Source organism: Emydura macquarii, unplaced genomic scaffold (assembly GCF_026122565.2).
Source record: "Emydura macquarii macquarii isolate MOO-44397 ecotype Brisbane River unplaced genomic scaffold, CSIRO-AGI_Emac_v2 contig_691, whole genome shotgun sequence".
Classification (NCBI taxonomy): domain Eukaryota; kingdom Metazoa; phylum Chordata; order Testudines; family Chelidae; genus Emydura; species Emydura macquarii.
Window position 1 is genome coordinate 15,951,383 of NW_027130828.1, and position 21,680 is coordinate 15,973,062.

The window sequence follows — 21,680 nt, forward strand, 5'->3', positions numbered from 1 at the left end:
ACACTCAGTGCTTGCCACTCACACCACAAACTCACCTTGATTTGATTAGCTGATGGGGTGCATTGTCTACTAGTCAGTTATGAAGGAGTTTTTTGAAGCATCTCTCCACCCTACAATGGATACCATTAAAAAGTTGCTAATTGCTCTAAAATAACTTAGATCAACTAAGTAACATTAGTTCAGTAATTCAAGATATTTCCTACAATCCATACGGGGATATATACTGGGCAAGTGCAGGCGCTTAGGCAGCATTCTCTATTTACCTACGGTAACACAGGTATGTACTTTTTCATATGAAAGGGGATGCTGTAGTCCACCTATGTTCACATTGTCATGTCTGCTCTCTTTAAGTAGCCACCTGCACTCATGAGTGATGCAGCTATGAGACGCTAATAGCAGAGTTCTACAACATGTTGCCAGGGGTTGAATGGGTACCAGTAAAAGGAAATTTCACAGAGGCAGACTGTCCTCTTTTGTTTTATTGGACAACTGCTGAAAACCTCTATGAGAAAGAAATGCTTGTCCAAATAATGCAGTTGCCTAATGCCAACTTAAGTAGTTGTTTTAAAATCCAATTTTCACCTTAGCACAGAAAACGGTGGGGAAAAAATTCAATAAGCATTTTGCTTCTTTACACCAGAGCTGAATTTGACCTAATATGTCCAGCCATTTTTTTCACTGAACTTCATTAGTGTATCTTCTTATACAGCCATCATCAGCACCGTTTCTGTGTGCCTGCCTATTATAATGATGATATGTATTACTAGATGGGCATAATTATTATTTTTACTCATGTTTATTACAGTAGTGTCCAAGGACCAACTGAAAACGGGACCTCATTGTGCCAGGTACTGTACAAACACAGAGTAATAGCCAGTCTCTGTGCAAACAGTGTATAGTAAAAATAGACAAGATAGCAAAAAGGTATTATTATCCCCATTGTACAGCTGAATAACTGAGGCACAGATGGATTATGTGACTTGCCAGATGTCACTGGAATCAAAAATTGGTTTTGCTGAGACTTAGGCTACTTCATTAACCACAAAACAATTCTTCTCTAGGCAACCATCTTCCTACCTGAGGTACTTCTCTGGATTCTGCCATGAGAGGTTTCCATCCAACAGTCCCTCCAAGCATAATTGCAGCTCTCAAGCCATTTGAAGGTCTTTTCAGCTCTGAATCTGTCTACTGCGCCGCCCATGCTTCAACGTCCACACTGCTATTTTTAGTGTGCTAGCGCAAGCAGAGCTAGTATGAGTCTGCATAGCCAGGCTAGGAGGCACATTTCCAGCTGCAGTGTAGACATGCCTAAGTGATTTAGGAGCCTGAGTCCCACTGACTTTCAATGGGACTTGTGTTCCTAAGTCATCTAGGTCCTTATGAAAATCCCACCCAAATTTTCCAAATCAGGACTGATGTTCACCAAACTCAGGTTGCCTCAATCATACCTGGACCCAGCTCTCCAGAGGAGAAAAGGCGATCACAGCCGTACAACACTTGACTAAGAATGAGAAGGAACTACACTGTGAAACAGGAAGATTCTAGCCGGGGTGATTTACTGTACTGAACTGTCACTGCAGTTGAGTAGGAAGTGAAACAGCATTTGACTTGTGCTCAGTTTCACAGAAAGAGGGTGGAAGAGGAGGGGGGAACCAACCTTGGTTACCATTCACCTTCTGACATCAGAAACCTCCGGTGCAGCATGCGAGGCTGCCTTCACAAAATCCCTGATCAAGACCATGAAGCTCCTTCCCCTCTTCACGGCTGCATCCTGCCTCACGCCCCCGGGCCCCTTTTTCTTCGTACGACAAGTGATGAAGCTTTTTTTCCAGATCACAAGAGCCAGGATGAGGGGGGAAAATCCTGCTAGGAACGGAGATGGGCTGCGAATACGAGTCTGATCGAGGAGAGATACAGAGCGATACACTGAGGGCTATATAAGAATGTGCTCCTCACAAGAACGAACATTTTTCCAGGCGAATGATTCTCATGAAGCAGCCATGAGCATGACTGAAGACGCTGTTTCAAGGAGGCTCAGCGCTTCTAACAAAACATACTTCTATTTCACCACTGCTTCCCTCACAGTGTGCCTCGTCTTTGCTCTCGCAACCATCATGGTCTTAATCGTTCAGAGGAAGGTAAGTCACGTCCAGCTTTTCGCCTTAGTTCTCTTTTTCCTCCCACTCTCTAAAAGGGTTCTTGCAACTGGCAATTCAGTCCCCGTCCCCTAAAAATTACAGATTAGGAAGGTAAAGGCAAAACAGAGAAAGAGGCAGAGAAAGAGAGAGAAGTTATAAGGAAATGGTGTATTTCTTAAGTACAATGCTAGTTTCCTGTACGCAGGATCTTCCACACAAGAGAAATAGAAAACCTCATGCTTCTGGACAGAAACTGTTAGAAATGGCTAGGTTGAGCCCTTTCTAGAGGGCAGGCTCTTATTGCTTACTGCAGGTTCTTATAGCTTTCTCTGATGCATCTGGTTCTGGCCACCATCAGGGACAGGACACTGGGCTAGGTGGATCCGTGTCCTGATCCAGCATAGCGATTCCTACAGTCCTGTGATGCATTGCCAAAACGCTTTATCGATTGATATAATATAAGGAACCACCGCGTATGACACCACGTATTTACAAGGAATGGTAGTTTATGGGGGAGAGGGAGCGATGATACAAAGGCCATACATGGCACATTTCTGAAATCATTCAGATTTCAAACTCATTAGCAGAAAGAGCGAGAAATAAGGAGGCAGAATAGAGGGAGGAGGATAGATGTTTTCAGATTAGTTTTGACAAGAGATGGAGAGGTCACTGAAGTAGAGGCATGCAGAGAAGCCATTCCAAACTGGCAAGAACTGCAGAAGACGTGGCTCTTGAACCACAGTGTCAAGTTTGGGGGACGGAGCAAGACAGTAGGTCAGTGCTAACTGCCGATAAGAAGCTCGAAAAAATGAAGGACTCTGAGGATAGCTGGCAGGAAACCTGTAGAGTATTTTTAAGGACAGCTCTGAGCTGGATCTTGGAATGAATGGGGAGCTGATGGTGTATTTCAGGATAGGGGTGATGGGGCTATATTTCTTTGTCCAGCTGATCATGGACATAGTGGATAAAATCTTAATGCTATTGAAATCAGGGGGAGTTTTACCGTTAACTTGAGAGGAGCCAGGATTTCACACAGTGGGTTAGGATAGCTTATTATGAATCCAAGTACTGAAGACTCACCACTGCGCCCGTTAGAAGAAAAGCTACAGCAGCTAAAGGCCCAGCTTTACGGAAGAAAGTTGAATAGAAAAATGTTTCATCACCATGTTCTTGTCTCTTGATTTATTAAACCTTGTGTGTGTGGAACTATCGGGAATGTCCCTAAAAATGAAACCACGGAGCCTAATTCGTCTCTCAATTACATCCATGTAAATAAGGGGTCATTTAACTGAAATCAATGTCATTACTCTAAGGTAAAACCAGGGTAAGCATGGTCAGAATGAGACTCAGGTATTTTAAAATAATAATCAAATAGCGAGACATCTAGGTAACGCCTAAAATAATGGCCTGGTTAATTACTGCAGAGATCCCATGTAATGTTGGCTCCAGTAGTATTTATTAACACCAAGCCTTTGTCTGCTTTACACAGTTTTGTTGACAATGCAGTGGAGGTGTACAGACTGAACCGCTTCTCCCCCCAAAGTAAATCCCCTGCTATGCTGACATAACAAAACCACCTCAACAAGAGCGTAGGGCTTATGTCGGTATCATTAGGGTGACGCAGTGTCTACATTTGCTGTTGGCTGTCATTCTTGTCAATTTCACGGCCCAAATTGACAAGAAAGCCGAGCACCTAAAGCCCTGCTGACCCCTCCCGCAGTCCTCTGGGGAGCTGGGTGGCGGGACCCCATTCCAGGCTAGGAGCCGGGATAAGAAGTCCATGTGGCTGGACTTGTTCCATGTAGCATGTTCCCTGCGGGGAACGGGGAGCCAGTTGTGGGGGCAGCCCAGCTCCTGGCAGGGAGCTGCCAGCCTTCCTGACAGACTGGGCTCTCAGCTCCCCACGCTGCCCCTCTTAGGTCAGTGGAACCATGCCTGATGAGGAGTAATTAATTTGGTAGTTGTATATCGACCTAATGTAGGTCAACTTATCTTTGTAGTGTAGACATAACAAATTTAGCACTGACTTAGTGCTGCATCAGGATTAATGCTGTTACACTAAATGCCAGAGGAATGATAAGAATGAAGGATCAAAGTTTTTCATTTTAAAGGGCAACTGATATTGCAGTCGTTTTGGAAACAAAGCTTGCAAAAGGAGAAAGCAGCATGCTCGGGTATGTAATGCAGAGCGTCAGGCTGCAATTTTATGCTGCATGGGGGAACTGGGGAGTAAGGAACGTGTCTCCTGGTCTTGCTTGCAACATGCTGAAGAACTCACATGCCTAAATCATCTCCCTCTGTTTCCTTTACTCTCCCTCACGTCACTAACCTTCAAGCCCAGATAATGAGCTGTGACTCCTCATGAGCAGTTTCTCAGTGGAATATGGTGCTCATTTGGACCATTTGGACCTCAGGCTCACGCTGTCAATGGAATATGTGACAGGAACCCCGCTGAGAGCTGTGTTTATTGCTCTTGGGCTAGGGGATCCTCTAGTCTAGGTGCGGTCTTCAACGTACCCCCACAATGCAAGTATTTGTTGGAAGTTCTCATCATCTCATCAGTCCTGTGAGAAGTTGGACCCAACCGTGGTGGTGGAGCAGACCCATGGGGTGTTTTGACTGTTCTCTTAAGTCTTTTTCAACTAGATTAATGGGAGATTCCCAAAGGCACACAGGGCAGTTAGAGGTATCCAATGCCATTGACAGTCGATGGAAGTTGGCTGCCTAATCCTCCTTTGTGCCTTTGAAAATCTCCCTCTTAACAAATTTCCACTTAAAAACCCACTGGTTCAAGTTTAAGGACCTTATGGAGGGTGAAATTCAATAGATAAGATGAGGAGCTCTGGAGACCTGAAATCGAGATGCCTCAAACATGGATTATATAACCTGGAGGTCCACAATAATCAAACATCCATAAATCCAATCATCCCTCTGATACTATTCATCCTAGTGCATTTCATAGCACACCAAAAACCATCTTCTTCATACCCACTTCTTAGGGCCGATGGCCTAGCAGTGTACATTTAGCTTCCTTGGAACTATGTATTGGGACAGAGTCAACTGAGTTCTTCATATTTCTGCTAGAGATTCATTGGGCACCTCCCGGTTTTAGTGTTTATATATATTTTTGATGGGACCTTGGTTCTGGAAGGGGTTGCCATGTAGGCCTCGGACAAAATTTCCCCTTCTCATAGCTCTGAGAGATTGATGCCCTCCATCCCAGAGGTGATCGCATTTCATTGCTGCTGTAGGTATATACTCAATGAAGCACACTGGGGCAGAGGAATGTACTCAATAATGATTATGGCGCGCCAGCCTTAAGTGATCCTATTGTGCCGAAGTGTTGCACTAAACGTGGCACTGGTAGCCTCCCCTACTTACCTCCAAGCTCGTATTTTATCAACCGTCATAGCTTCACACATTGCCATGACTCATGAGTAGATGATTACTCTGAATTTTGGAGGTTTCTGTTTCTAACCTGGTAGGTTTTCTCCCCCAAGAGCTGTTCAGCCCCGTTAAAGCAATGATGTGACATTTTACGCGTATGAGCCCAGTAAAGACACTGAATGATCTAGTCTTCAAATAGTTGAAATTCTAGAACAATTTCATGGGTTGGAATCCAGCCCAGCTCAGTAGGTCCCAAAAGTAATTCCCGTCCGATGGCTGTTTAGTACATGATAGAACATGACGTCTAGAAATTTCACTCCATTTCCTATGTGGACATGTTGCAAGTTGCATTAAAGAATGCCCCCTGGTGGGCAAACTTGGCAGAGACCGCAAGAACTGGACCCCATGGAAAATGAGCCATGTACTCCTAAAATGGGACCCTGCAAAACAGGACTGAGTCATCTTGATGGAGCAACATAGAGGAAGATCCCTCTGCTAGAACCCATACTGTAACCTTTCTATGGATAAATAGTAGCCGTCCCTGCCCTAGGCTGTGAGCCTGGTACCTTTCACCAGCACTAAAATAATGTACTTGTATTTATGTCTGCATCTGTGACCATGCCCCTTGTCAGGTCAACTGTGACAACTGAACCGGGAACTGTGGATCATTATTCCCAGTTCTGCCATTGACTGGGTGCGAGTTTGCTCTAGCTGCTTAAATGGTCTATGCCTCAGTTTCCCCAGCTGTAAAATGAAAGTCATGATGCTCACCCACTTTGAAGTCCACAGACGAACATTGTGAAGCGTTATTATCATGCAACCAGGATGTACATTTCACAGCCTCTGTTATAACAGTCTAGCCGAAGATTAAGAATTAAGTAGCTGTTTACAGGCCCTATGTGAATATTGGGGCTAGCTGTAACGGCTGGGACTCATTCATGAATTTTCCTTTCTTCATATTCTTGCACCTTTTAAATGGCAAAAACGTGGAGAACTGTTGTTGTGTTAATAATAGATAGTTTAAACTAGGGTTAAAATCATATGGCAAAACTCCCATTGACTTTGATAGGGTCAAGATTTCACCCTTGAAGCTGGCTTTTCAGAGATGCTGAGTGTGCATAACTCTGGTTGAAGTGAATAAAAGTGGCGTATGCGAAGCAGCACAAAACTCCTGAACTAATGATGCTGCCCAGATGCATTTTTCTATGACAGTATGTTTGTTAAGTGTCTTTACTTGGATTTTATAGGACCAATCCCACACGCCAGTGAATGCAGGTAAAATGGACTTTCAATCCTAAGGGAGCTAAAGATATTCAGCCTGCATCCTTGTACCTCATAATCAAAGGGTGAATCTCAAATGGTTGGAGGTGAATTTCTGCCTTCATTTAAGTCAATAGTGAATATTCCACTAAGGTCAAATGCTCAGGATTGCACCCCGAGGAATTTGGATTCCGGTTGAATAGAACACCTGTAAATAGGGATGCTTATCTGAAACTTAACCCAGCTACTGTATTCAAACCACTTGGGTCTGCAAATCTAGACTAAATTGCTCATAACAATAGACTTTTGTCTCCATGACGACTCCGATGGGAATGGAGATCTTGGTGACATTTCAGTGTTGCAGGTTCTGGTTGGACCCAGACATTGAGATACTCATAAGTGGATGAAAACCGTTATCTGAACAAGAAAGACAGAAAGAGGATCAGAGTAAATTTCCGAATAGGCTCATACCTGTGCAAGTGCACTGAAGTTAACTAAGTGACATCTACTTACGCTAGCTGAATTTGGCCTTCCATTCAAGCTCAGTTTTAAAAAGAGGCAAAGATTCCGGTGAAAGAACGCTTCTTTTTTTCAAGCTCATTCATCCATCCCTACTCACATCTTCTGCAGGGCAAGTTCTGATATTTGACGTAACAGTAATCTCCACACCTCAGTGTTTGTTATTATGTAATCGTTAATGTAATCTATGATTCTATGAATTCTTATGGGTATGATTCCTTTCCAGACAGAGGAGATGTGACCTTTGCAGGTTTTCTCCCAGGGAAAGGGGTCTGCCCATCATTTATTAAGATGATTAGATGACAAATGAGACACCAGGCTGATTTGGTTTGGGAAGGTTTTTTTATAAAAGCGCTTTTTAAAAGCTGATTTTCCCTGGCCCATGACTATCATTTTCTCTAATGAAGCAAACTCAAATCATTCCACTTGTGATGATTGAGACCATTCATCACCTGCACCCAGAGCCATTGCAGATGGGGAGAAATTCATTTATAATGAATTTTTTCCCAAGCTTGTACTGAGGAATTTCATCTCTTTGAGCACCTTGAGGAGAACTCTTTACATTTCAAATTACAGCATTAAACTGCACCTGCTTGCTGTGGGGAACGGAAAAACAAAACAAAACAAAACCACAATAATATTTAGAAGCAAGCACTAAAGTTTTATTTGGGTGTCTACTCAATTGCTGTTGAAATAAAATGCATTAGTATCTATTATTTTCCATCCATGCTGAGACTTTCCAGGAGGGAATTTGACACATTAGTGCTTTTTAATTTCCCTCAGCCCACCCCCATCTGCACAGAAAACTACAAGTCATCAGATTTATATATTTTTCCCTTAACCGCCATTGCAGAGGAAGGTTTGAAAGGTGAATGTCTCGCTCTAATGCTAATGGCTCAATTGCTTTGCAAAACACTTTATAAGCAGCACTGGAATCAGTGTCAGATTTCATTTAGTGAAATGTAATTGTAGATGGAGAGTTTCTTTCTTCGTGTGGCAAAATGCCCCTCCCCCCCGTCTTTTCAGAATCGAGTATATTGCACTGAAATTTAATGCTATGGTTGGGGATCCCATAGTGGGAAAGATGATGTAGGGGTTAGGAACCATTGGTCTAGTGGCTAGGACACTGGACTGAAGCACAGGAGACTTGCATTTAATTCCCAGCTCAGCTACAGATTCCCTCTATGATCTTGGTCAAGTCACCCACTCTACCCCATGCCTCAGTTCTCCCTCTGTAAAATGGAGGTAGCATTTTCCCCTATCTCACAGGGATCTTTTAAAGGCAAAATCTAGTAATGGTTGTGAGACACTCAGGTCAAGATCGTTGGAGAGATTTAGGCACCTAACTCCCACCGGTTTCATTTGGGAGTTAGGTACCTAGATAGCTTTGAGGATCTGAGTCTCAGATATTATAGTAACAAGGTCGTATCAGATAGATAGATCTCAAGCTGCATCGTACAAACCTCTACCTAACCAGTGCAAACGTACAAACCTCCCCACCTAACTAGTGCAGGACCCACCAGACTTTAACCCACTGTGTTCTGACGTCTTAAGACTCTTGATTTTCTAGATCAGCCACAATGATATGCCACTTTCAGAAAGTTTAGACTCAGATTCCTTGGGAAATTGTGAATGCTTTGCCGAAAGCTAATTCCAGCTACCAAATCCTTTGCTCATGAGTCTGCTAAACTGGGCCTGGCACAGTTACCTCAACAGCGTATGTTTCCTAGATATTTGAAGCTATTTCCCCCTTGTGGCCATGGATGGAAGCACTGAGTGAAGATCCTTTCGCCTGTTATTTCAGCACTTCTGGTTCCAGTCGCAGACAGAATTGGAGGGCAGGGGGAGGGGGGGCATTTCTTTCAGCTTCAGACCTGGGAATGGGGAAAGTTATGGGGAGTCACTGTTTTTATCTTTGCTCCTCCCACTGACTTCAAAGGGATCAGGATTGTGCTCTCCGAGAAGGATTGCACACTGCACAAAGCATCCGGTTCTGTTCTACCCTGTGCAAAAACTTCATGAGCCGTGAAATGGAATTTACAGGGCGCATGCAGCCAACAGAAGCCAGACAGAGTTTTTATGGCATTGGGAGGCTAAAGTTCCAGCTGTATCAGGGATGAAAAACTCCAGTTCAGGAGGGAAGGAACTTCTCAGGTCACAAATCCCTCCTAAGGCACATTGGTTTTGTATTTTGGGCTTTGGTGATTGAGCACACAGGGTGAAATTCACCCCTGTGCAGAAAGCTGACATGAAGTCTGTGCACCATTTCAGTTCCACTTCAGGCCAAGGGGACACCATGGGTCATAAGTGATGGATAAGTCCTTGTGCTGGTCTGCTGCTCAGGGTGAATTTCACTCTTCGGGGACAGAATGTAATAGAATATAACTTGAAACCACTCTGTATCTTGAATACAAATATTCATAGGCCCTGGAATAAATACCGGCTTCCTTGCTTTTCTTTCAGGAGGTGGCTCCCGCAGAGGCAGGTGTTAAACATGCAATCAGAAGAGGTAAGACCTGCACCGGAATAGCAGTATAATTTTTTTTTCTTTTTTTTTGGTTTATAATGCAAATGCCATCCAGAGTGACAAAAAGCTGTTTGCGCAACTCTTAATTGTTTACCCAAACCCTCCTCTTGTTGCAAAAGCCAAGCCAGTGGAAACAGATTACAAATTACTCGGTACCTCCGGAAACCGGAACATGTCTAAGCGAATAACAAGCACTTCTTATCTTTGCTACAGTATGTTTTTTTGCCAGAAAATGTGAACATTAATCTGATTGTAAGGTAACACTTTGATGGCTCACTCCTGCATTCCAGCATGCAGGGACATATTTTACTCTGTTTTTATTAAGGATGGGTCATTATCACGCATTTCAAAATCACTGGGACACCGTGGGTTCACAGATTTGAGACGACGTCAAACAGTCATGGGTTCCCATTCTGCTTAGGAGGAGACGCAAGAAAGAGGGAGAGTTGGGGTGGAGGTAGGTGGGAGGATGGTGAAAAATGGAGTGGCAAGACAGGCACAGAAAAGAAATACATGGGAAAAAAGAGAGCACAGAGGGGGAGACAATTCTAATGAGAATAATGTATACAGTGGGCCAAGATTCTGCTTTCACTTAAATCATCATAAAAGTGGAGTAACTGTTGAATTCATTGCAATTATCCACCTGCTTATATGGGCCCCCCATCAGCAAGAATTTCAGCACCTCATAAACATTTATGAATTTATCTCCACCTCCAAGAGGAAAGGAAGCATCATTACCCTCCATTTTACAGATTGGGGAAGCTGAGGCACAAATATTTGTATTGGCTCGCCCAAAGTCACACAGAAGCAATGTTGTCATTGGAGTGATGCTGATTTACACCAACTGAGGATTAGCCCCAAGCAGTAAGATGCAGAGGGAGCTGTAGTAGTGGATACTGGCCATAGATGGAGGAATTGATGAAAATCAGGTGCAACAAAATTGTTGATCAGTGTGTGTATATTTAACCCAAAGCTGAGGATACAGTATGATTCTCTGTGGTGCAAAGAAGATTTATCGCTTATTCTAAATAAACACACTGAAATCTTTATTCCCTCCCAGCCAGCTCCTGGCAATTGGTCTCTCTCATCCTGAATAACCTGGGGAATGTCAGACAGAAGGAACGCGCACTCTCAGGGGTTTTACAAGCAGTCATTTCATTAAACAGAAACATTTGGGGCTTTAGGTCTAGAGCAATTAGCGGCAGATGTTCTGCCTGAATTCTGCTGGTAAATCTGAAATGCCACCGTGACCCCTGGTGAAAAGAAGAGGTCAGGGACGACAGAGCTGTCTGACAATTGAGGAAAGGGCTCTGGATGCGATTTGCTGTGCTTACACGGGTAATTAATGATAATAATGGGTCTGATTCTCATTTCTGCGGAGGGTTCGTTCACACAGCAGCTGGGAGGTGTGCGTGCAGCACATGGTGGCCGGTCTCAGCTAGCTTTGATCAAGCTGGCTCACTAAAAAGCACCGTGTACCACAGTGGCATGGGTGGCATCACGAGCTAGCCCTCCTCCGCCCCACACCTGGCACTTTGAATACAGTGCTGAATTTGTGCCGGCGCTTACCAGGCCCGAGCCCCGGCACCTCTGGGTTTGCCATGTCAGTTATGAAAGCAAAACCAATGGCTTGAGCCCTGGCGCCACTTTCATTACAAACGAAACACTGCCTGGATACGTATTCCGGTGGCTAGCCCTGCACTGCTATCGTTAGCGAGCCAGTTCCATTGAAGCTTCGCCTACATATGCTGTCTTGACTGCCGTGGAGGCATAGCCCAGGGCTATTTTATAATCCCCTGGCAAGGTAAAAGAGCATTTAAGGGTGTCTACACTGCAGCTGGGAGTGACCTCTCTAGCCCAGGCAGACAGACTCATGCTAGGGCGGCTTGAGATAGCATGTGGTGCTTCCTGCTTGTGCCGGAGCTCATGCCCTGCAGCTAAGGGGTCAGGTGGGCTTGAGATGCTGAGCTTCCACCCGAGAAGGAATGTCCTGCTTGCTATTTTTAGCACGCTAACTCCAGCCCCACTTGCACAAGTCTGTCTGCCAGTGCTGGGAGATGCGCTCGCAGCTGCCATGCTGATGTACCCAAAGGGAGTTAATTATATTTGTGTGCACTTTAAGGCCCCTTTCCATGACTAGATTGGGGTAACGTGGCCTTAGTGTAAATGAGAATATATATTCCATATAGACAAAAAAATGCCACCTATATGTATTACATACAAAAAAACTACAGTCAGAGAGAGTTACTTCATTTGTAAAGTCAAGCATCCAAAAGATAGGAAATGCCTGTTTTATGGTTGCCTGTGCAACTTTAATTTTACCCCTCTGTATGCCCATCTTGGGAGCTGAAGGAGGCAGGGGTGCAGTGCAAAAATAGTGATTGATCAAGCATTGAAATGTGTATCATCATGCAAATGCACAATGAGATAGAAATACGCTACTTTCCCAGGCTGATTCAGTGATACTAAAAACATGTAATGCATTTTCATCTCTTTCAGTTAGATTTCACATCATATTGTATATTATTCACTAAATACCAATGGGTACTTAAAAGCAAATTTATTCAGGTGTATATATTCCTTACTCCACTGTCAATCCTCAGGGGATAGTTTTGAAGTAATTTAATGGCATCTAATTGAAGGGATGCATTGCCAGCTAATTAAATGTTTATTTGAAAAAGCGCCACTAAAGCATCTGTAAATCTCTTTTTAGTATTCAGTGGAATGGCACAAGCAACAGAGGGAAAAATTTAAGTTCACCATAAAATAAATCTTTCCTGAAATGTCGTCTCTGCAACTGTGGAATCCCTTTCCCATTTCTTGGCATGCATTTACCATTCTGCTTAACAAGTTATTTCTGCCCAACTGTCAGGAGCCATTTGGTAAGAGATTTCAGGGCTCCACAAACCTCTCCACATATCATTTCCCTTCAGGTTTTATGTCTCCAGCTTGCTGACTTCTCTTATTCTTCTCTGGGTCATGAAGACACAGCACCAAACTCATTGACACTGGTGTATACCAGGAGATACGTCATTGGTTGCCTGGAAGTAAGATGTTGAAATGCGTTAGCAGCTGAGTGCTTAGACACTGCAGGACATATTATTATGCCAGATTTAATCAAAATAAACTTGATGATGTGAGTGGAGTAATTCCAGATTTATACCAATAGAAATGAGAGCACAATTTGGTCTTATGGGTTTGAATCTGGTCTCTCTTACACCAGAGTAAATCCAGTACAACTCCATTGAAGACTGTGGAATTACACTTGGGCAAAAACAGTGTAAATGAAAGCAGAATCCAGTCCTATGACGATAAACTCCTTAGAAATTGACTGTCCAGGCTGATAGATATAGAGACTGCAACTTTATTGATCTATCCTTACAGTCACATTCAATGCATTTGGATATGTCATGTGGGGAGGAGAAGACTACCTTGCAGTGACGTTAGTATGGAGATTGACAGACAGGTTTGGTATTGCCCTCTAATAGTTTCCTAGGCTGCAATTATAGAAACCAGTTTGTGTTTGTTCCTCTGTTTTCGTGTAGGAAAAAAAGTGGGTGGTGGCAAGTTTGGACTTGCAAATGCTAAGCAGATACTTCAGTTTACCTCCAAACCAGGCTTCCCTACCTGACCATCAATGCATAACACGAAGAAGTGGCCAGAAGTTAAACCCAGACAAATTCAAATTAGAAATGACCCACATCTTGTTTGTAGTGTTGGTGACTAACTACTGGAACAAACCACCAAGGAAAGTGGGGGGATTCTCCATCTCTTGATGTCTTGAAATCAAGACTGGACGCTTTTGCGGAAGAGATGCTTTAGTGTAGAACAAGTTACTGGGCTCAGTACGGCTGTAACTGGATGAACATCAATAGCCTGTGATAGACAAGAGGTCAGACTTGCTCACCAGTTCGAATGCTGAGGAGCCTGAAGAGTTGGGCAAGCAGCTCAGACCTCAGGACACCAGGCAGGCAGATTGCCCCAGCCAGCGTAGTTTCTGAAGAAAGTTTTGACGGAATATATTGATTCCACCAGGTCAGCATTTTCCAACAAAAACATTGTTACGCTGGAAATTTTTCCACCAGCTCGAGTTCTGATGATTATTTGTATTACCACAGAGCGAAGAGATCAGGGCCCCATTGTGCTAGGTACAGTGCGGGCACAGAATGAAAGGCAGTCCCTGCCCTAAAGAGTTTATATTTTAAATGTATCAGACAGACAAAAGGTGGGCAGAGGAACAGAGAGAGGTGAAGTGACTGAGGACACCCAGCGGGTCACTGGCAGAGCTGGGAATAGAACACCCATTCTCCAGTCATGCTGCCTTCTAGTGCTACCTGCGCCTAGGAGCCGACAGTGTCAATGGGTGCTGTGCCTGGCAGCTGGTTGCAGGACACAAAAGCAAACATAAAGGGTTAATTAAAATACCCTCAGATCGCTGAGCAGATATTTGCCAGAGCTGGGTGACCTCGTTTAGCCTAATTTCAAAGACACTTAAACCATTGTGGGTTTGGATGTGTGACTCAAACGTTATGGGGTTTGCCGTGCCATTAGGAGACCCTGTGAGATGAACCGACGGAGGAGAGAGATGCGAGCAAAAATGCAGCTACACTGTGCACTGTATCCCATATACAGGTCACTCTGGCTGTGGCAGCCTGGCTACAGCAGTCTCTTCACAGCAGCTCTTGAGTTAGACATTTTATTATTATTATTATTTGAACCAGACTTAGAATAATATTGATTTAAATTATCCTTAAGTACGCTGAACTCATTTTGTGAACCTCCTCAAAATTTCATAAGATCACAAACCTTCAGCTCCCGAAACTCCAACCAAACCTCTGTGTGTGTGTGAGAGAGAGAATGCATGTGTGTGTGTGTGTGTGTGTGTGTGTGCAAACGTGTGCATCCTATGGCCTTCAGCTTCCTCCTGTCCTAAAAGCTACAGTCCACTGAATAACACTGGGTACCTGTCCTAGACACCCTCCTCCTTGCACGACTGGTGGAATCTGTTGGGCATTCACCGTTATTGCAGATGAGGCTGTAGCCCAGCTGAGACTCATGTTCCATAGACATAACAGTTCTATTGGGTATGTTAAACAGGGAGCCTCCTAGATCTGGACTCCAAAGAACTTTGCTAAGCTTGTGTGAACTGTTACTCTCTCCCTGTCTTCCAGCAGGCAGATACTGCATCCTTCACAATAGGTTCCTTTGGGAGCCAAATGTAACTTACTCCCAGAATCTGTGGCAATGGCATACAAATGTTGAGATTCTCATGGCATAAGTAGCACCGTCAGGCCAGAATAGTCCACACATCTTCTTTATAGGGCTCCTTTCCCACTATTAGCCTCTGCCCAAGTTTGCACTGTATGTGACCTTCAGGTATCAAGCAGCTCTGGGGACAAGAATGCAGCCAGCATAAATTCCCTTACCCTTGCTTCCAGACTCTGACTCTAGTTTTCCTCTTACTTACTGTGGTTTAAATCTGATGTAACCCAATTGACTTCATTGGAGTCACGCCTGATTTACACCAATGTATGTAGGAGACTTAGGCCCTGCATACATAGATCTTTCCATGCTTCTGCTCACATTCACACAAGTTTTACACGCATGGAACTCTGCTGATTTGCACTGGGCCAGTTGAAATCAGAATAACTAACTAGAGACACAAAACTCAGAAATGGTTAGAAGCAGCCCCAGTGACAGCTTGAGCTCAGGAAATGCTTCTGTACAACCAGTTTTTTTTTTTTTTTTTTCCATGCTTGGTTTTCTCAGAAACACAGCTGATGTCACCAAATAAATGTTATTAAAACTTGCTGACGTCAATGAAAGCAAGTTCAGACTTGCACAGGCTGCGTACAGTCACATCAGCTCGGAGCTGATTGTGAGAGATGCCTTGAACCTCCTGAGAACATCTGGTGAGGTGCTTAGCTCTTTGCAAGATCCTGCTCTTTATTTCAAGACAACGTTCTTTGTTTGATCAGCAGAGCCTGCAATGCTGGAGCTTTAAATGCCCATCCGTGTTACTGGGGCTTTTCTGCTCTGAAGGATGAATTCCACTGAATAACATTGAGTTTCTGTAAAAAAAAAAAACTCTACCTTCCTGTAGGAGAGATGATGTTCTAAGGGTCTAGGGCTATGAATGCATATTACCAGATCCTATTTTCCATCATGATGGGGGTTTTAATACCTAGGATGGGTCATAAAGCTTTCTATTCTAATTTTGTTCTTCTGTCCTCCTCATTTCTGTAGTATCTGGGCAATTTCCAGTAGTTCATGAAGTAATGTGACTAAATCTATGTGTGCTTTTGTTTTTTCTCTGACTGGGATTTTCAACAGAACCTACATGAGTTAGGTGCCCAACTCTCATTGGTTTCCAGTTTGCAACAGTCACCTATCTACCTTTGGCTCTTTTGAAAATCTCAGCCTCTGTTGTATGTTTAGTGTTATCTAATTTCATTCATTTTTGTGTTTGTAACCTGCCTGACCAATGGTTTGGCGGCAACTTTACAAATTGCCATCTGATAGGATTAGCTATGCCTGCACAAGTGCTCCCTGGTTTGCCCACCCCAATGACAGGCAAGCTCTTCCTTCTTACTTAAAAGTGAGGCTCAGTAGATGGTCTTGAGGCCTAGACATCAGGATCTCTTTTCTTACACTTTTAGAGCAAATTTTATCTAAAAATCTCATCTAATTTTACACACAGACCACATTTTGCTCTCATTTGCACTGTGAAAATAAGGAGTAACTCTACTGATGTCTGTGGAGATACTCCAGATTTAATACAGGTGTAATTGACAGCAGCATTTGGCCCTATAATTAACAAAGCCTCATAAGAACTCTGTGAGGTAGGTAAGGTTTATGCCAGTTTAACAGAAGAATAAACTGAGGCACAGAAAGGTTTCAGTTACTTGCATATGGCTGCATATCTTGGGCCAAATTCTTTGCTGGTGTAAACTGGCACAGCTCCATTAAAGCCCATTTACACTTGGAGAATGTGGCCCCGTAGAGTCAGATCCAGGTACAGAACCCAGAAATCCTGACGTCCATTCTCCTGTTTTAGCCACTAGAAAACACTCCCTCCATATCTCTATTAGAATTCAGAGGTTTTACTTATGCCTTGTGTCATTCTATGTGATTTAGTTAATGAGGCTTTCAAGTAAAATGTGAAAGTAGCATTCACTTATCCGGAGGAAATGACTAATGGTGCATTGAGATCTATTTCCTCGACTGTATGTCCTATTGATAACACCCAGTCTATAGCAAAAACATGCAGGGAAGCTATAGGGGAAAAAAAATCAAGAGATGCAAAATCTTTCTGTCCTAATCACAGAGTAATGGTTATTATTACTGTTTATTATTTGCATTACCGGGAGACTCAGTCATGGATCAGGTCCCTATTGTGCAAGGTGCTATACAAACACAGAACAAAAAAGATTGCCCCTGCCCCAAAGAGCTTACAAACCAATTATAAATCAAGAGACCCCCGTTAGCTATAGCCAGAGGGGGAGTACAAGGAAACAATGTGACAACATTGGTCAGCATGGTAGGCAATGGTTTCAGCATACCAGCAGCCTAACTGTTTAAGGTTTTTTTACAGGTATCATGGCACAGGAGATTTTTGAGGCAGGATCTGAAGGTGGCTAAGTGAGGTAGCTTTACGGATGTTAACAGGGAGCAGCTCCCAAATACAAGGAGCAGCATGGGAGAAAACATGAAAGTGCTTGTGTGCAAATTGAACATGTGGGGCAGTGGAGCCAGGCAGCATGGGTAGACTGGAGGCAAGCGTCAACAGTGAAGGAGAGATGATCGGCAGGGTGGGGAGAGGTCCTGAAGGGCCTTGAAAGTGAAGAAATGTAATTGCTTTGATATTAAATTCACAGCTTTTAATTGCTGTGATAGAGAAGGGGGAGCCAGTCGAGTGATTCGAAGAGATGTGACGGTCAAAGTGACGGGCTAGGAAAACGATCTTTGCAGAATCATTCTGAGTGGATTTGAGGTGGACAAGATTTCATTTGTCAAGGCGAGGGAGACGGATGTTGCAGTAATCAATAAAAGAAAGAGAACTGGGGGAGAGGTTAGGAAGAGGGTAAGATCTGATGGGATTGTTGGTTAAGAAGGGAGGAGGTTTGATTTACAAACATTTGTATCCAAACTGTGCTAGAATGTGAAATTCATTCCCTGCTGTACTGAGAGCATTCAGCTCTGATGCACTATTTCTGCCCAGTAGGGGGATCTGTTCTCCTGCTTTTGAGCAATGGGAGAGCGGCTACAGAAATACAGTACTCTGCTCACTGCAGTCTCTGGTTCACACACAGTATGCATGAGATCACCTTTCCATTGCATAATTTGAGTTGCTCAGCTTCACGCTTGCAAATCAACCATTTCTCATTGCCTCAGCACCAGAGAAAAGGATCTGGGGAAAATGTATTGTGCATAATGGAAATAAAGCCTCTGTGAGGGAATATAAAAGGTAGAATTGTTTCATAATGTTTAGGGAGCTATCGCAACAGTTAATGAACCATTAAAAAGCTTAGTGCCCTTTTTATACAGCCCTTCTGTCCTCTGTCTACAGCTTGATTCTGCTGATAGGGCAGTGATTTAGGATATGACAAAGGTAGTTCCAGGCTTAAGGATGGCAAAGGACTCTGACGATCTGATGCCAAAATGTCTCAGGTTTCGCTGACTTTCCCCATGCCGCTTTACATCCCAGCTTCACTTTCTAGATTGATTTAAGGCACTTGTGTTGTGTGTACCAATTCCTCTTTCACTGTTGTTATGCAAGAAGAGACATACAAAAATGAAGTTGTATTATACGAGGTAAAGGGCCGCCTTCAGGTCTAGATGGTCCTCAAACTCCCCTGCATATCTATGAGCCCAACGTAACTTTCTAGAATTATAAAGAAATAGGGTGAGGCTGTCAAAAGCGCCTGTGTGAGCCTAAATCGCCCTTTCAAAAGCAAGGTCTCATCTGCCCTTGAAAGCTGTACCCTTTTAACTACATTGGTAGGGTTGAAGTGGTGCAACTCACTAGGGTGCTTAAATGTCCTTATACTGTTATGACTTCTCCCCATATGGAATGGGGAATAAGCGATACCAGTGTATGTCACCTTTATGCCAGTATAATTGGATCCTAGGGCTTGCGCCCGCGTAACTAGCTGTTAAAAAAAAAATCCCTAATTGACATTGTTATCCTCATAGGAAATTTGTGTGTGGATCAGGTGTTATTTAGAAAGTTAATGAGACTTAGAAGCCTAACTCTATTCTGAAAATGGCACATTTGAGAAGATCAAATGTATTTAGGCTCTTCATTTCCACTGAAATCTATGAAAGTTAGGAGCCTAAGGGCCTTCGATGATCTTGGTCTCTTAGGTGCTTTCAAAAATGTTACCCATAAGGAAAATGGCTTTGAGGAAATGGGGGGCAGGAAGTGTGGGGGGGGGGGGGGGGCGGTGCGGGCAGAAGGCAAAGTGTGTGGAGCCATTTCACTACATCATGGGGAGGAGGAGGTGATAAAACCACCTGCGTGTCCACGAAACGTCAATCAATGTTCCTTCAATTTCAATATCATTGCCATTTGAGTGCTATTCCCATCAATATCATTGGGAATAGTGTCATTCAAGCTAGGGTTGTATCTGTCAATAAGCTTCTGTTCTCCACAAGAGTTGAAGGCAGTACACCAGTGAAACTGAATGCAATTGTATATACACCCAAAGCCACTGGGAGTTTTCCCATTTCAGTTGGGCCAGGATTTCGCCCAAAATGCATTACAACATGGGTTTATGTTTCCAGAACATTGATTTATTTCCTCCCAGTAAATGAATTTTATTGGATAATATTTGGTTTATTTTACAGTTCTTTCTCTGTTATCTTTTACATTTTTATTGACATACTCAGCTAACAAGTATTCCATCTATGTGTCAGCAGGATGAGTTTTAAGCAATACTGAGCTAAAGTCATTCCTGAGTTCAGTAAAGTTAAACCAGGAATGAATTTGCTGCATTCATTAAAAAGTGAAATTAAGCTAGAAATTAAGGTAAAGTAACATTATGGATAATATTGCATTGAGGACCATGGGACGTGGACTTTTTATTTGGGATGGGGAATTATTCATGTTGGTGTGGGTTGGAGAATCACTTCAAATGAATGCTGGTAGCAAACCCTCTAATGGAAATGAATCTGCAATGGTTATTTATCTTTTGTTTCCTTCAGGGAATGATTTAGAAGCTGTTTTAACGACTCTACTGAATGCTTCATTTAAGAAAGCAGCTGCATACATGACAGGTCAGTGAATGAGTCCAGCTAATCCATTTTACAGGAGCCCATAATTCAAACTGGCTGAAGACTTTCCATCAAAACATTTTTGGTGGAAAATGGCTTTTTGCCTAAATGGACATTTTCATGAAAATAGTTCTTGTTATGTTGAAAAAATTGTTGAAAAATTGCACAAGGGTTTTCATTTAAAAATATGGGTTGAGGTTTTTTTAAGTTTTCAGCAACCAAATATTTTGTTTTTAAATGATGAAAACAAAATTGAATGACCATAGGTCTTTGTCTCCACTATTTCCTACCAGATGTTCCCAAAACATTTTGACTACATCTACTTGTATTGGGTGGGTTTTCTGCCTATCCGAAAGGTGTAGATAGGAGCCAGGTGGTTTAAATTGGGAAGGGTGGTGTTCAAAATTCTCAGGCTCAAGCCTAGTGTGCCTAGGACAATGATTGGTGTCTACTATAGAAGAATCACAGAATACTTGTCTACCATTTACCAGCAAGCTCTCACTTCTGTGTTTAAACAGAATATAAACCAGATTGGTAGATTGTATTGGCTCATTCTCCTTTTCTTTCTAGTGTCACATCCCGTAAATAGTTCAAAACTGAAGTGGACTTATCATGATGTTCTCCAAGACTTCACATACAACAGCGAGGGAGACTTGGTGATCCAGACACCAGGCTTGTACTTGGTCTACTGCAACTTGCAATTTCATTTAACCAACTTCTCAAGCAACACAAATGATCTAAAGCTGGTCCTGCTTGTGAATAACAGCATCAACAGGCAAACGTTATTCACATACTGTCCCAGCACCAACAGACAAACACTATCCAAGCAGTGTGCATCAGTTACAAACTCTAACAGGATTTATCAGGCGCTCTCCACACTTTTTCTGGTAAACCTAGAGGCAAATGACTGGATATCAGTAACAACTAATCAATACCAATATTTGGATTCAAATGTCCTTCCCAATGACAGTGTTCTTGCAGTCCTCAGATACAGTGATTAAGTGTGAGGTGTGCCTTTATTCCTCTCTGTAGCTCAGAGTAAACTAGCTTCAATGACAATAACCTGTTCTGCTGCACAATACCTGGTCTTAGCTGACATACCTTACCTCATCAGTAGGGAAAAATAAGGAACTTTCCAAGTGTCCAAAAGTGAAATATAAAACATGCACCCAACAGACATAGGAAAACACTCTGCTTTGGCAGAGAGTGGGATTGCTATGGTGATAGAAGACTGTCCATCAGGAACAAGGCCAGCAGACACGGCAATGGCTCCTCAAAACAAAAACAACCAAATTACAAGAAGGATTTTCCATGCTGAGAGTAATCAGATATCTGATATCTTCCACTTACAGAAGCAGCTGGGCACGGGTGGCTAGCCTGGGGAGAATGGGCCCTCTTGTAATATGAGGATCGTGGAATTACACATGATAGTACTTTGAGCAAGTTTTTCCAAAACTAGCAGTCAAAGCTGATGACTGATGCTTTCTATACAACTAGAGCTAACAATTGTAAATCGGAGAGAGACCCTGTGGACAGCATCATTGAAAGCAGAGACGGGAAGAAGTTAGGTCGTG

General features: G+C 43.1%; 1 protein-coding gene across 1 annotated transcript; it reads left to right on the plus strand.

Moving 5' to 3' along the window:
- Positions 1-1,943: 1,943 nt before the first annotated feature.
- TNFSF8 (TNF superfamily member 8) lies at positions 1,944-21,107 on the plus strand. The gene is made up of 4 exons (XM_067542156.1): positions 1,944-2,138; positions 9,768-9,813; positions 20,038-20,109; positions 20,677-21,107. The coding sequence occupies exons 1-4, from the start codon at positions 1,944-1,946 to the stop codon at positions 21,105-21,107; spliced, it is 744 nt and encodes a 247-aa protein (XP_067398257.1).
- Positions 21,108-21,680: the final 573 nt, after the last annotated feature.

What these genes read in the sequence shown, in the direction of transcription:
- TNFSF8 (XM_067542156.1), top strand. Translation starts at nt 1,944, where the DNA reads ATGTGCTCCTCACAAGAACGAACATTTTTCCAGGCGAATGATTCTCAT. An exon ending in TCTTAATCGTTCAGAGGAAG is followed by an intron (nt 2,139 to 9,767) that starts GTAAGTCACGTC and finishes CTTTTCTTTCAG; the next exon opens with GAGGTGGCTCCCGCAGAGGC. An exon ending in AGCAGCTGCATACATGACAG is followed by an intron (nt 20,110 to 20,676) that starts GTCAGTGAATGA and finishes TTTTCTTTCTAG; the next exon opens with TGTCACATCCCGTAAATAGT.